Below are 13,133 nucleotides of genomic sequence, written 5' to 3' on the forward strand. Positions count from 1 at the left end.
TTTTTTATGCGTATAAAACTTTTTTTATATGCGTCTAACATTCTTCAAATACTACAAGATTAACAATTTTTATACACTTGAACATTTTTCAAATATCTGTTAAACATTTTCCAAATTCATGTTGAAACATTTTTTAATGATACAAAGCATTTTTGTAAACTATGCTGGATTTTTTTTACATTGTATAAACTTTTTGTAAAGTGTCACGAACATATTTTTGAAATGTGTGAATATATTTTATGTAGCCAGCCTGACGAAACACAATGTTTAATGGGCCGGCTCTGTAGGCGACGCGGTCTTGTGTCTAAAGCGGGACATAGACTCGGCTGTCACGCACACGCTGGCAGCTGGCTGACACGGCACACCGCGGCCGCTCCCGGTTAACGGCACCGGAACTCCGGAAGCACCTTATCCGCTCCGAGCCAACCAACCAATCCTTGGGATTTTGCCGCTCCCGCCCCCGCTCCTCGCCGGCCTCGTCTCGCCGGCCCGGCGACCACAGGCAGGCAGTCCACGGCCAGGATGGCGGCGTGCCCCGCCGCGACCACGTACGCGCACGGCACTCCGCGCCTCCCCTCCCTCCCCCGCGGCTTGTCCTAACAGACGCGCTCCTCTCCTCTCCTCTCCTCTCCTTGGGTGGCATGCAGGGCTCGCGTGGGAGCAGCGCACGGAGGAGGCCTCTGGAGGAGAAGCGGGAGGAGCCCGAGCTTCCCCGCGCGCCCGGCCCGTGGCACGAGCACGGCAGCGCGCGCCTCGGAGCTGCAGCAGGCCCCCGCCCCCGCCGCCGCTGCCGCCGTCCCGACCCACAAGGTCACCGTCCACGACCGGGAGCGCGGGGTCGTCCACCACTTCCTCGTGCCCCAGGTATGCATCAATGCATGCTGCTGGGTTTGCTTCGCTCTCGCCTCCTCTCGAGGTGGTGCTGATTGGTGTGCGTGCCACGGCCGCTTGCAGGACCAGTACATTCTGCACACCGCGGAGGCGCAGGACATCACGCTCCCCTTCGCCTGCCGCCATGGTAGTATTACATGCTGCCTTAATTTCTCGGCCTCCTCGTCTCATTCTAATGTTACCAATTAGCGCCAACTGAATTATAAGCTACAAAAACGTATGATGCTCTATTTATTTCATCTAAATCGCCGCAAATGGTTGCTGAATTTTCCTCTAGTTGGTACCAAATCGTTTAACTAGTTCTTCTATCCCTCTGGCTAGCCTATCCTCTTCATTAACTTCATATGATCTATAGAAGCTACTGAATTAGGAAATTTGTGGTAATCAGGTTGCTGCACCAGCTGTGCTGTTAGGATAAAATCAGGGCAAATAAGACAGCCTGAAGCTCTTGGAATATCCGCCGACTTAAGAGAGCAGGTAAACCCACTTTGTTGTGCGTGATTGGGATCTTCATGCTCCTTACTGTCAAAACGTTTGTGTGCGGTACTAGTACAATTATTGTCCCGTGATCTGATTAGTTATGTCGTTTGTGTACGCGCTACTGTGTTACTGTCAGATGATCCAGTTAAGTTTCTTTTTGTTTTTTTTGAACTGATCCAGTTCAATTTTATCATTTGCATTGCATGGTGATCAGTGCAACTGTTGGACCAAGCTTTATTACACGTCGCAGTAACCTATTGTTTTATTAAGAAAGTCTTGCATTTTACTGGATCTGAGTAGTTTGGAGAGGTTGTACCAAGACAACTGATGTAGAGATGAGTTGGTGAGCAGTGACTTGTTAGGACGGATCAAGGTCGACTTCAACTCTGTCTGGTGCTCTAGAATTGCCAACTGCTTTCAGTTTTATCACACGAATTGGGTGCGCTATGTGTGCTTCCTATACAGGACGAGGACATATGTTATAGGCTTCGTGAATCATTATGATTCTACCTCTGCAAACTGAAATCATGTTGATGTTGCAATTGTATGGCTTCCTTTTCAGGGCTATGCTTTGTTATGTGTTGGTTACCCATCCTCTGATCTTGAAGTTGAAACGCAAGATGAAGATGAGGCAAGCAATTCTCTTAAGACGCCTAATGAATTTCAAGAAATTTCTAGTTCAAATATGCTATAGGAACTAGTATGAAATATTCTTCTGAATTCCGATGATTGCGCGTCTATCTCAATTTGTAGGTATATTGGCTCCAGTTTGGAAGATACTTTGCGCGGGGGCCTGTTGTAAGTATAGCCAACTTTGCTTATTCGAGAAGAGCGGTTTCATGTTATTGGCACCCCTCTCTCCTTAAATATGTGCATCTTTCAAACTTTGCTGAGATGAAATTGACCCGTCTTTCTATTTCAGGACAGAGATGATTACGCGCTAGAGCTTGCAATGGGAGACGAGTGAAACGTGACTGACAGGTTGGAGCCATCACAAACTTGAGTCTCTGCAACCTCATCCAATTCTGACACTCTGTCTCCACTCTTTCCAGCGGTACGGTTTTTAAGCTGCGGTTTGTAGTTATATAGAGTTGCAAAAAAGACTTGATTTGCAAGTGGAGAAAGAAGAGAAAACAAAAAGACCCCTCTGCTCAATGCTCTCTGTGTTTTTGCAAATTTGCTGTGCAAATATGCTTCTTGCAGAGATGCCATCCTTTTTGCTCCTCTGTATTCACAGTAGACGAAGAACGCTATGGACTGTATGTATGTAAAAAGCTGTGAACTTGTAGTACCTACTTATTTAGCACCTCAACTCGATCTTGAGTGCAACGAAATGATGCTTCTGGCTGTGAAGGCGGGACGTTTCAGTTGATGTTGATTATTATTCTGTAGCTTCAGAGTGGTTGAATGCCTAGCCTGTAGGAATGTGGTCGACAACATACATTTCTAATGGTAGCGATATATAGGAGCACAACTCAGAAGTTGTTAAATTTTAAAAATTATTTTGAGTGCATTAACATGATATATGTCCAGCTAGCATGTATGAGATTGTCATCTACGGTGCTCATCCTTGGATACGGATACGAAATACGGGAAAAGAACATTTTCCAAAAATGGACTCACATGGATAAGGCAAGTATATGTATAGGCGGTGAATAAAATGGTTCAACGACGCATTACAAACCAAATTAATAATAAGTGTTGGAAATATGAGCAATTTACCAAATGATTTTATTAACAGAAATACTAGATAAAGCATGACTAATATAGAAGAGATAAAACAAGTCATGCGTTCTGACAGAGAGTAGGTAAATAGCTTCTGCATATATGAACCGTAGCCTATCATATCTAAAGCAGACAGTATAGCAAGTAGTATATATGAAGTAGAACCTAACATGTGTAGGATAAGGACTAGAACAAGAAACTGTGACAGAACCTTTAACAGGAAAGACAAGAACACGTACGGGACAGCAGCAGCAGAAGCGCTGGACTTGGGGTCGGTGTCCTCGCCTGCCATGTCGTCGAGGAGGTCGTGGACGTCGGGGAAGAAGTCGTCGTCGGGGAAGTAGTCGTCGGCGACCGGATCGTCCGTGATGAAGCAGCCAGTAGTCGCGCTGAGCGCTCCCCAAAAACCTTATCACCCTTCTCCCGTACAGGACTCAAAAGGTGCGGTTTCGGAGGCCTACTGTCCTGACGTGCGGTGCACGCCGCAAGCCGGGATGGGAAAGATCGTAGCAGCAACGCAGTGCTCAGGAACTTTGTGGCGAGAGGAAGGGGATCTTCTGGTGTGTCTCTCTGGAGAGGAGCGACCTCTCTTATATAGGCACAAGAGAAGGACGCGAAGAGGCTGCGACGGGAGGTGAAGCAACGAAGCGAACAGGCAGCGGCCGAAGAGGCGCGCCGTTCGAATTCAGTGTCTACTACAGAAAAACGTTTCAACTCCCACGTGACCTTTCGTATACCCGTCGTGCGTGGCAAAAATTTAGACATCGGCTCGGCTCATTCCCGCAACCCGCGCCGCGTCGCGACGAGCGGCGGAGGAGGAGCGCGTGTGGATATCCCTCTTGTTCTCATGCTCGTACAAGTGGGGAGAGAACCTCCCTTATAAGGAGGTCCAACTCCCACTCAACTAGCAATGTGGGACAAAACTTTTGTTCCACCTCTTGCGTTGCACAAATGGGCTGTGTGGGCCTTTAGGATTTATTAGGAATTTCTGAAACTGCTATTGGGCTAGGCCCAAAATAGACAAAATTCCAGCAATAAGTTGGAATATAAATATTAGAAAATGCAGTAGATGGTGACACAAGTAATCCACCGAAGCAAGAGATATATAGCTGTCTAGAAGAAGATGAACTATAGACAGGATTGAGAATTTTTATACCACTACTGATTGACGATGAAACATGCACGTTTCTTTACACAGCTACGCACTTGCTTAACTAGCTACCAGCAATTTAGCTTGTGTGCTGAAGACTGAACGGCCAGTGATCGAGCATGCACTGAAGACTGAACAGTCACCTTGGTAAGTCTCCCTCGTTCTCATTGAAATAGCTACGACAAAACTGTTCTGTTTCTCCCCAATCTCTGTCATCCTGCGCAATCCCAGCGGGAACAAACACCTTCTCAGCCAAAAAGGGCCGGGCTAAGCTGGGATTAGATAAAAACAGTGTGCTGATTTCTGGGATTTAGATTTTAAGGTCCGTTTCACACTTGAACTATGAAATCTAGTTTTTTTTCTCCAGATTTTTCGCATTTAATAATTGATGAGAAGTCATCAATCTCGATCGCGGGTGCATGACACGAAAAACAAGAATGGACATTGATTGTCGATCAAAATTGGTGCCGCCACAGTCAGATACGCACGTACGCATATGCAGCATACGTTGTAGGTACGGTGAGCTCACTAGGTCAGCTTTTATAGCCACCGGCAGCGGGGGCGGGAGTGGGAGTGGCGGTTGCCGCAGCAGTGGGAGTGGCGGCGGCGGCGGCCGCCGCGGCGGCCATGGCGATGATGGTGTCGGCCAGGTAGGACTCATAGGTCGCGAGCCTGATCTTGGGCGCTTTGGGACTAGTGTTGTTGTAGGCCTTCTTGGCGGCGGACTCGAGGGCGGGGACGAATTTGTTGCCCTGGTATGCACCGTCCGTGTTCTCCTTGATGGCCTTGTCGAAGGCGGAGTCGAAGACGGTGGACCTGTCCTTGGCCGGGGCAGCGTCGGCGGCGGTGGCTGCAGTCCTGAAGGCGGCGTCGATCTGGTCGATGGCCTTGAGCTCGCCGGCAGGGATCGGCCCCTTGACTTCCTCGCCAGCGGGCTTGACGGCGTGCACGGTGCACCTCGAGGATGCCGGCGATGATGCGGAGCGACTCGCCGAAGATAGCCACGAAGGAATCGTACTTGGCCTCCGGGGTAGCGCCCTTGGTGTTGAGTAAGGCCCTCGTCAAAGCGAAGGAGACCCTGGTGGTGAGAGTGGCGTTGGAGTTGGACGCCTCGGAGATCCCCTCGAGAGACCAGGCGCCGAAGGTCTGCGTGAAGTTAGTCACGAATATCTTGCCCTTGTCCACTGGAGGGGCTGCCGCTGCAGCCGCCACGGCCGCCTTGAAGGCGTTGTTGGCCTTCTCAGTTAGCTTCTGCTCCTCGGTCGTCGCCTTGGGCTGTGCCCCGGCCGGGGTGTAGCCGGCTTCGGCGGCGTAAGAGACGGCTGGCCCTGCCACGAGGGCGACGGCCACCACCAGCGCCACCGTGCATTGCTGCACTGCCATTGCTGCTGCTCTTTTTCTTAGCGTTGGTCGGTTTGCACAGTACGTCGGAGGAGAGGCTGCGGTGTGGTGTGTGAGAATGAAGGAGCTTAGCTCTATCTATACATCCGTACGGTGAGAGGGCAGGAGAGATTACCGCGCCCAAATTAGCAATCTCCTCCTCTCCTCTCTTTTTTTCTTGCGAGTGATCTCCTCTCCTTTTTTAGCCAAACTAATTAGGTTTAATTGGATTCATGCCATGCCATCGCAGCTTCCACGACTTGGAAAAATACTAATATGACCACGACTGCCGATGCTGTTGTTGCATGCTGTTCACACATTGTCACATTTTAATGAACTAAAGATCAATAATATTTACATGCCAAAAATATTTCAATTAAGAGACTTTTGTTGCGACGGGTAAACATGAAGAGTTAAGAAAGAAAAATGCCAAGATAAAGGCCTTGTTCGGATCCCCTTCACTCCCCCACCGCAGCTCCCGGAGCGGAGGGAGCTACAACACAAAAGCAGGGAGCAGTATTAAACTAGCTCCTGGAGCGGAGAGGAGTTAAAGGACGTGAGAGCATCCAAACAGGTCGAAAGCAAGTGAAAATGAATTGCATGTAGCCATACATGACATGAAGAGTCGAAAGAAAAATACTCCTACAATAAAGTAAGTGAAAAAGAATTGCATATAGTCATACATGCATGCACCGCATCATGTACGTGCACGTGATTACGCTGATGGTTTTGATTGGCGTGCAACCAAGATATTAGCACATTACAAAAAAAATATTTGAGCTGAGCACATTACGATTTTGGTGCCCACCTACGCATGTAACACAAAGAAAACAAGAAGCCGGCCGTACTTCAAAAAGCAAAAAAACAAGAAGCCGTGTGGAATACTACTTCGCAGAGTTCATACACCAGATAGTTCCAGGTCCAGTCACTTTTTGCCACGTGACGTGCTCTCTTTGCAGCCTGCGGATGGGGCCACCAGCAGCTGATTTTATGTTAAGTTGGCGCATCAGTTTTGTTTAGGAAATAAAAACTGCCAAGATGTAAAAGGCAAATTCTTAGAGTCCTAGAGTTATCTTTAGGCAAAGCATTGGACTTGATTTGTTTAATTTTTAGCCGTGAGAGGAGAGATATGATTTTCCTTCCTCGCTTATCAAATTTCTTAGATGACTTGGCTGACATAAAGCCAAGGTGCGCCACTACTAAATCTGTGTATTTTATTTTTGAATATTTATAATGTACTCCCTCCTTCTGAAAATACTTGTTATCAAAATGGATAAAAGAAAATGTATCTAGTCTAGATACATCTTCTTTTATCCATTTTGATGACAATTATTTCCGAACGAAGGAAGTACTTATACAACCTTATACAGATTTTATACACTAGCAATGATATAACAACTCATCATCGTCATCATAATGATATAACAACGCATTATCATCGTAGTGATATAAAAACTCGTCATCATCAAAATGATATAACAACTCATCATTATCATAAGGTTATAACAATGTCTCAGACCTACTCCTCTCTCTTATATAAAATAGAATAAAACAAAAAAAATCCCTCCATCTCCATGATGGAGCACAGAGATCCACCAGTCTCCAGTTTATGGCATGCGGTCATTCACTATTTGCCTCCATCCTTCGATTTTGAGGCATCCATTTGTCTGACGTTCAGTCGAGTATGTATATTTGAAAATGGTCCATGGCTGTACGCAAACAATGTCATCTCATCTTCGACATCCATCAACAGAGGCACAACAATACTGGAGCTTCTTTTGAAGAACATAATAGTAACATAGTTACCAATGCATTTTACCTAAGAAGAATGTATGAGAAAGATGGTCTAGTGACACAATAGTAAAAAAATAGATTTTCTATTTCTGTGCCCCTGGTTGCTTAGTTGTGCTCAGTTTTGCCCAAGGAGTCTAAATTTCCTCACTTTTTCTCTCCCCCACTCGCCCTACTCTCACAAAAGCCCAAACGGAGCCTTGCCATCTGGTCAACGCCGTTGACCGTTACCTCCTCAGTTACTGACGTGTGGAGCCGGATAGACATGTGGACTGCGCATGACATGTGGGCCTGGCCGTTACAGCCTATGACAAGTGGACGTAGGCTTGTCAATTTACTCATGCGTAGAGCCTTGGGCGTGGGCTCGACCGTATACTAGTATTTGTACGTCGGCGTTTCGCTTTCTAGTGCACCGTACTGCGCTCGTGGGTGTGCACATGTCGATGGAAACGTCCAAAAATGTCCCATCGTATAAGAGGAGGGGAACCACTACCGAACGCATCGCCCCCACCACCCCCCCAAATCGCCCCCCTCACCGCAGCAAAACCCTCACCCCCACCGCACTTCCAATCACACCGACTCGCTCACCCCCATCGTACTTCCCTCCGCCCGTCCGCTTGTTTCCGGCTCCGATGGAGGACGCTCGTGGCGTTGGCGCTGCTTCCGTCGGAGATGTGCTAGAAGAGAAGGTCACGGGGACCGCGCCGGATGCCGTGCCGGAAGTTGCCTGCATCCACGGTGGTGCAGGAGATGCTGCAACCGCAGTCGCTGGAGCTGCAGCTGCTGTGGCGGATTTGGTGGAGGAGGTGGCCGTCTCTGACTCGGCCATGTCAGAGCTGGAGGTGAAGGCATCGAGCGGCGCAGTGCGTGGTGCGCAGGCCGGCGACGAGCAGGTGGTCGAGGAGGTACTTCTTCTCATTTCCCATTCATAGTTAATCTTAGATTAAGAATATAGGGTTAGTTAGTTAGATTATGATTCATGCGTTAGTATAGTTGGTTAGATTAGTTGGTTTAAGGGTTTTTGTATTAGATTCGTGCTTGCTATGCCAATTGATATCACCTCAGCAATTATATAATCAAGCAGTTTGAAATATTTGGAATTGGATTCTTACAATTGATTTCATTAATTAACATGGCTAGATTTGTCACTGTCATCTTCATGTACACTCATTTTGGGCATATATTTCTTTATCGCGCGTAAGCTGATCATTAATTCAGCATTGATCTTCAGTAGATTTGGCTATAATTAAAAAGGAATGCATTAATTTATATGTACCTATCAATTTATTTTAACTGCACTTTTTCAACATATATAGTTTGGAGCTTTGCTTCATTATCCAAAATCAAAATGTTTAGGTAGATTTAAAATTTTATTTTCTATAAGTTTCCTCTAATTATAAAGTTATCCACCATATATAGTTTCATTAGCTTTGTTGTGAAATCTGTGCACATGCCTATGCAAAATGCAAATAGGTTAATATTATGGATAATATGATCACTGTGACTTTTGTTTGTATTTGAATTTTTTGTTGGTTTCCTGTAATTAATAGTAATGGATGTACTTTTATATTGTAGGAGGAGGATCCTGTGGGTGATAACCCCCATGTATAGGGATTGTAACAGTTCGAGGGTAGAATATTCAACTCAAATTTATTGATTCGACACAAGGGGAGTCAAAGAATATTTGCAAGTATTAGCAGTTGAGTTGTCAATTAAACCACACCTGGAGGTTAAATATCTATAGCAAAGTGACCAGTAGCACAATAATATGATGGTCTGATAACAGTAGTAATAGTAATAGTGGTAACGATAACAATAGTAACAATTTTGTAGCAGTTGGAACATCAACACTAGCAATAATAGTGACTTAGCAAGAACAATATGTGGAAAACTCGTAGGCATTGGATCGGTGATTACGTTGGATGATATTCATCATATAACAGTCATAACCTAGGCGACACAGAACTACCTCCAGTTCATAAATATAATGTAGGCATGTATTCCGTAAATAGTCATACGTGCTTATGGAAAAGAACTTGCATGTCATCTTTTGTCCTACTCCCGTGGCAGCTGGGTCCATAAGGAAACTAAGGGATATTAAGGCCTCCTTTTAATAGAGAACCGGAACAAAGCATTAACACATAGTGAATACATGAACTCGTCAGACTACGGTTGTCACCGGAAAGTATCCCAATTACTGTCACCCTGGGGTTTACGGATCATAACACGTAGTAGGTGCATATGACTTGCAAGATCAGATCTAGAACATAGATATAATGGTGAAAACATAAACGGTTCATATCTGAAATCATGACACTCGGGCCCTAGTGACAAGCATTAAGTATAGCAAAGTCATAGCAACATCAATCTCAAAACATAGTGGATACTAGGGATCAAGCCCTAACAAAGTTAACTCGATTACATGATGAATCTCATCCAACCCCTCACCGACTGAGGGAGTCCTGGATTAGGGGGTGTCCGGATAGCCGGACTATACCTTTGGCCGGACTCCTGGACTATGAAGATACAAGATTGAAGACTTCGTCCCGTGTTCGGAAGGGACTTTCCTTGGCGTGGAAGGCAAGCTTGGCGATACGGATATGTAGATCTCCTACCATTGTAACCGACTCTGTGTAACCCTAGCCCTCTCCGATGTCTATATAAACCGGAGGGTTTTAGTCCATAGGACGAACAACAATCATACCATAGGCTAGCTTCTAGGGTTTAGCCTCCTTGATCTCGTGGTAGATCTACTCTTGTACTACCCATATCATCAATATTAATCAAGCAGAACGTAGGGTTTTACCTCCATCAAGAGGGCCCAAACCTGGGTAAAACATCGTGTCCCCTGCCTCCTGTTACCATCCGGCCTAGACGCACAGTTCGGGACCCCCTACCCGAGATCCACCGGTTTTGACACCGACATTGGTGCTTTCATTGAGAGTTCCTCCGTGTCGTCACTTTTAGGCCCGATGGCTTCTCCGATCATCAACAGCGATGCGATCCATGGTGAGACCTTTCTCCCCGGACAGATCTTCGTATTCGGCGGCTTTGCACTGCGGGCCAATTCGCTTGGTCATCTGGAGCAGATCGAAAGCTATGCCCCTGGCCATCAGGTCAGATTTGGAAGTTTGAACTACACAGCCGACATCCGCGGAGACTTGATCTTCGACGGATTCGAGCCACAGCCAAGCGCGCCGCACTGTCACGATGGGCATGATCTAGCTCTGCCGCCGAACAATGCCCTGGAGGCCGCACCTGTATCCACTCCGACCCCTAGCTCGGAGCCGATCACACCAATCGAGGATGGGTGGTTAGACACCGCCTCGGGGGCTGCAATTGAAGGAAATATGCCCTAGAGGCAATAATAAAGTTATTATATATTTCCTTATATCATGATAAATGTTTATTATTCATGCTAGAATTGTATTAACCGGAAACATAATACATGTGTGAATACATAGACAAACAGAGTGTCACTAGTATGCCTCTACTTGACTAGCTCGTTGATCAAAGATGGTTATGTTTCCTAACCATAGACATGAGTTGTCATTTGATTAACGAGATCACATCATTAGGAGAATGATGTGATTGACTTGACCCATTTCGTTAGCTTAGCACTTGATCGTTTAGTTTGTTGCTATTGCTTTCTTCATGACTTATACATGTTCCTATGACTATGAGATTATGCAACTCCCGTTTACCGGAGGAACACTTTGTGTGCTACCAAACGTCACAACGTAACTGGGTGATAATAAAGGTGCTCTACAGGTGTCTTCAAAGGTACTTGTTGGGTTGGCGTATTTCAAGATTAGGATTTGTCACTCCGATTGTCGGAGAGGTATCTCTGGGCCCTCTCGGTAATGCACATCACATAAGCCTTGCAAGCATTGCAACTAATAAGTTAGTTGCGGGATGATGTATTACGGAACGAGTAAAGAGACTTGTCGGTAACGATATTGAACTAGGTATTGAAATACCGACGATCAAATCTCGGGCAAGTAACATACCGATGACAAAGGGAACAAACGTATGTTGTTATGCGGCCTGACCGATAAAGATCTTCGTAGAATATGTAGGAGCCAATATGAGCATCCAGGTTCCGCTATTGGTTATTGATCGGAGACGTGTCTCGGTCATGTCTACATTGTTCTCGAACCCGTAGGGTCCGCACGCTTAACGTTACGATGACAGTTTCATTATGAGTTTATATATTTTGATGTACCGAAGGTTGTTCAGAGTCCCGGATGTGATCACGGACTTGACGAGGAGTCTCGAAATGGTCGAGACATAAAGATCGATATATTGGACGACTATATTTGGACACCGGAAAGGTTCCGGATGAGATTGGGACAATACCGGATCACCGGGAGGTTATCGGAACCCCCCGAGAGGTATATGGGCCTTATTGGGCCTTAGTGGAAAGGAGGGGAAAGGAGCAAGGGAGGGGGCGTGCCCCCCCAAGCCCAATCCGAATTGGGAAGGGGGCCGGCCCCCCTTTCCTTCCTCCCTCCTTCCTCTTTCTTCTCTCTCCTAATCCTAATAGGAAAAAGGGGAGTCCTACTCCCTGTTGGAGTTGGAATCCCCCTTAGGGCGCGCCACCCTCCTTGGCCGGCACCCTCCTCCACTCCTTTATATACGGGGGCAGGGGGGCACCCCATAGACACAACAATTGATCATTGATCTCTTAGCCGTGTGCGGTGCCCCCCTCCATCATAATCCTCGATAATATCGTAGCGGTGCTTAGGCGAAGCCCTATGACAGTAGAACATCAAGATCGTCACCACGCCGTCGTGCTGACGGAACTCATCCCCGACACTTTGCTGGATCGGAGTCCAGGGATCGTCATCGAGCTGAACGTGTGCTAGAACTCAGAGGTACCGTAGTTTCGGTGCTTGATCGGTTGGGCCGTGAAGATGTACGACTACATCAACCGCGTTGTGCTAACGCTTCCGCTTCCAGTCTACGAGGGTACGTAGACAACACTCTCCTCTCTCGTTGCTATGCATCACCATGATCTTGCGTGTGCGTAGGAATTTTTTTGAAATTACTATGTTCCCCAACAGCAATCTCTACGGCGATCGAGCCGAACACCAGCCCTAGTCTCTGCGAAGCCCGTGACTCCAAGGAGCCGAACTCCTCTCCTGACTCCGAGCCCTCCGCGCCCCTACCGATCGAACCCGATTGGGCGCCGATCATGGAGTTCACTGCCGCGGACATCTTTCAGCACTCGCCCTTCGGTGATATTCTGAATTCACTAAAGTCTCTCTCTTTATCAGGAGAGCCCTGGCCGGACTATGGTCAGCAAGGTTGGGATGCGGATAATGAAGAAATTCAAAGCCCACCCACCACCCACTTCGTAGCCACTGTCGATGATTTAACCGACATGCTCGACTTCGACTCCGAAGACATCGACGGTATGGACGCCGATGCAGGAGACGATCAAGAACCAGCGCCTATAGGGCACTGGAAAGCCACCTCGTCGTATGATATATACATGGTGGACACCCCAAAAGAAGGCAATGGCGATGGAACAACGGAGGATGACCCCTCCAAGCCTAAGCGCCAGCGTCAGCGGCGCCGCTCTAAATCCCGCCAAAGCAAAAACGGTGATTCCGGCACGGGAGATAATAACACCCCAGACAGTGCCGAAGACAACCGCCTCCAGCAAGATTCAACACAGGAGGATAGAGAAGCCAGCCCTCATGAGAGAGCG

The 13,133-nt window shown here is 47.0% G+C and overlaps 1 protein-coding gene and 1 pseudogene across 1 annotated transcript; one reads left to right on the forward strand and one right to left on the reverse strand.

Moving 5' to 3' along the window:
* Positions 1–302: 302 nt before the first annotated feature.
* On the forward strand, positions 303–2,762 carry LOC125550276 (ferredoxin C 2, chloroplastic-like). The gene is made up of 8 exons (XM_048713237.1): positions 303–548; positions 648–864; positions 955–1,018; positions 1,280–1,368; positions 1,934–2,002; positions 2,125–2,169; positions 2,294–2,352; positions 2,424–2,762. Exons 1-7 carry the CDS (start codon positions 523–525, stop codon positions 2,336–2,338), a joined length of 555 nt encoding a protein of 184 aa, XP_048569194.1. The 5' UTR covers positions 303–522; the 3' UTR covers positions 2,339–2,352; positions 2,424–2,762.
* Positions 2,763–4,779: 2,017 nt separating this feature from the next.
* Positions 4,780–5,629, reverse strand: LOC125554512 (annotated as a pseudogene).
* Positions 5,630–13,133: the final 7,504 nt, after the last annotated feature.

Source organism: Triticum urartu, chromosome 4 (genome assembly GCF_003073215.2).
Source record: "Triticum urartu cultivar G1812 chromosome 4, Tu2.1, whole genome shotgun sequence".
NCBI classification, from domain to species: Eukaryota; Viridiplantae; Streptophyta; class Magnoliopsida; order Poales; family Poaceae; genus Triticum; species Triticum urartu.

What these genes read in the sequence shown, in the direction of transcription:
- LOC125550276 (XM_048713237.1), top strand. Translation starts at nt 523, where the DNA reads ATGGCGGCGTGCCCCGCCGCGACCAC. An exon ending in GCGTGCCCCGCCGCGACCAC is followed by an intron (nt 549 to 647) that starts GTACGCGCACGG and finishes GGTGGCATGCAG; the next exon opens with GGCTCGCGTGGGAGCAGCGC. An exon ending in CCGCCGACTTAAGAGAGCAG is followed by an intron (nt 1,369 to 1,933) that starts GTAAACCCACTT and finishes CTTCCTTTTCAG; the next exon opens with GGCTATGCTTTGTTATGTGT.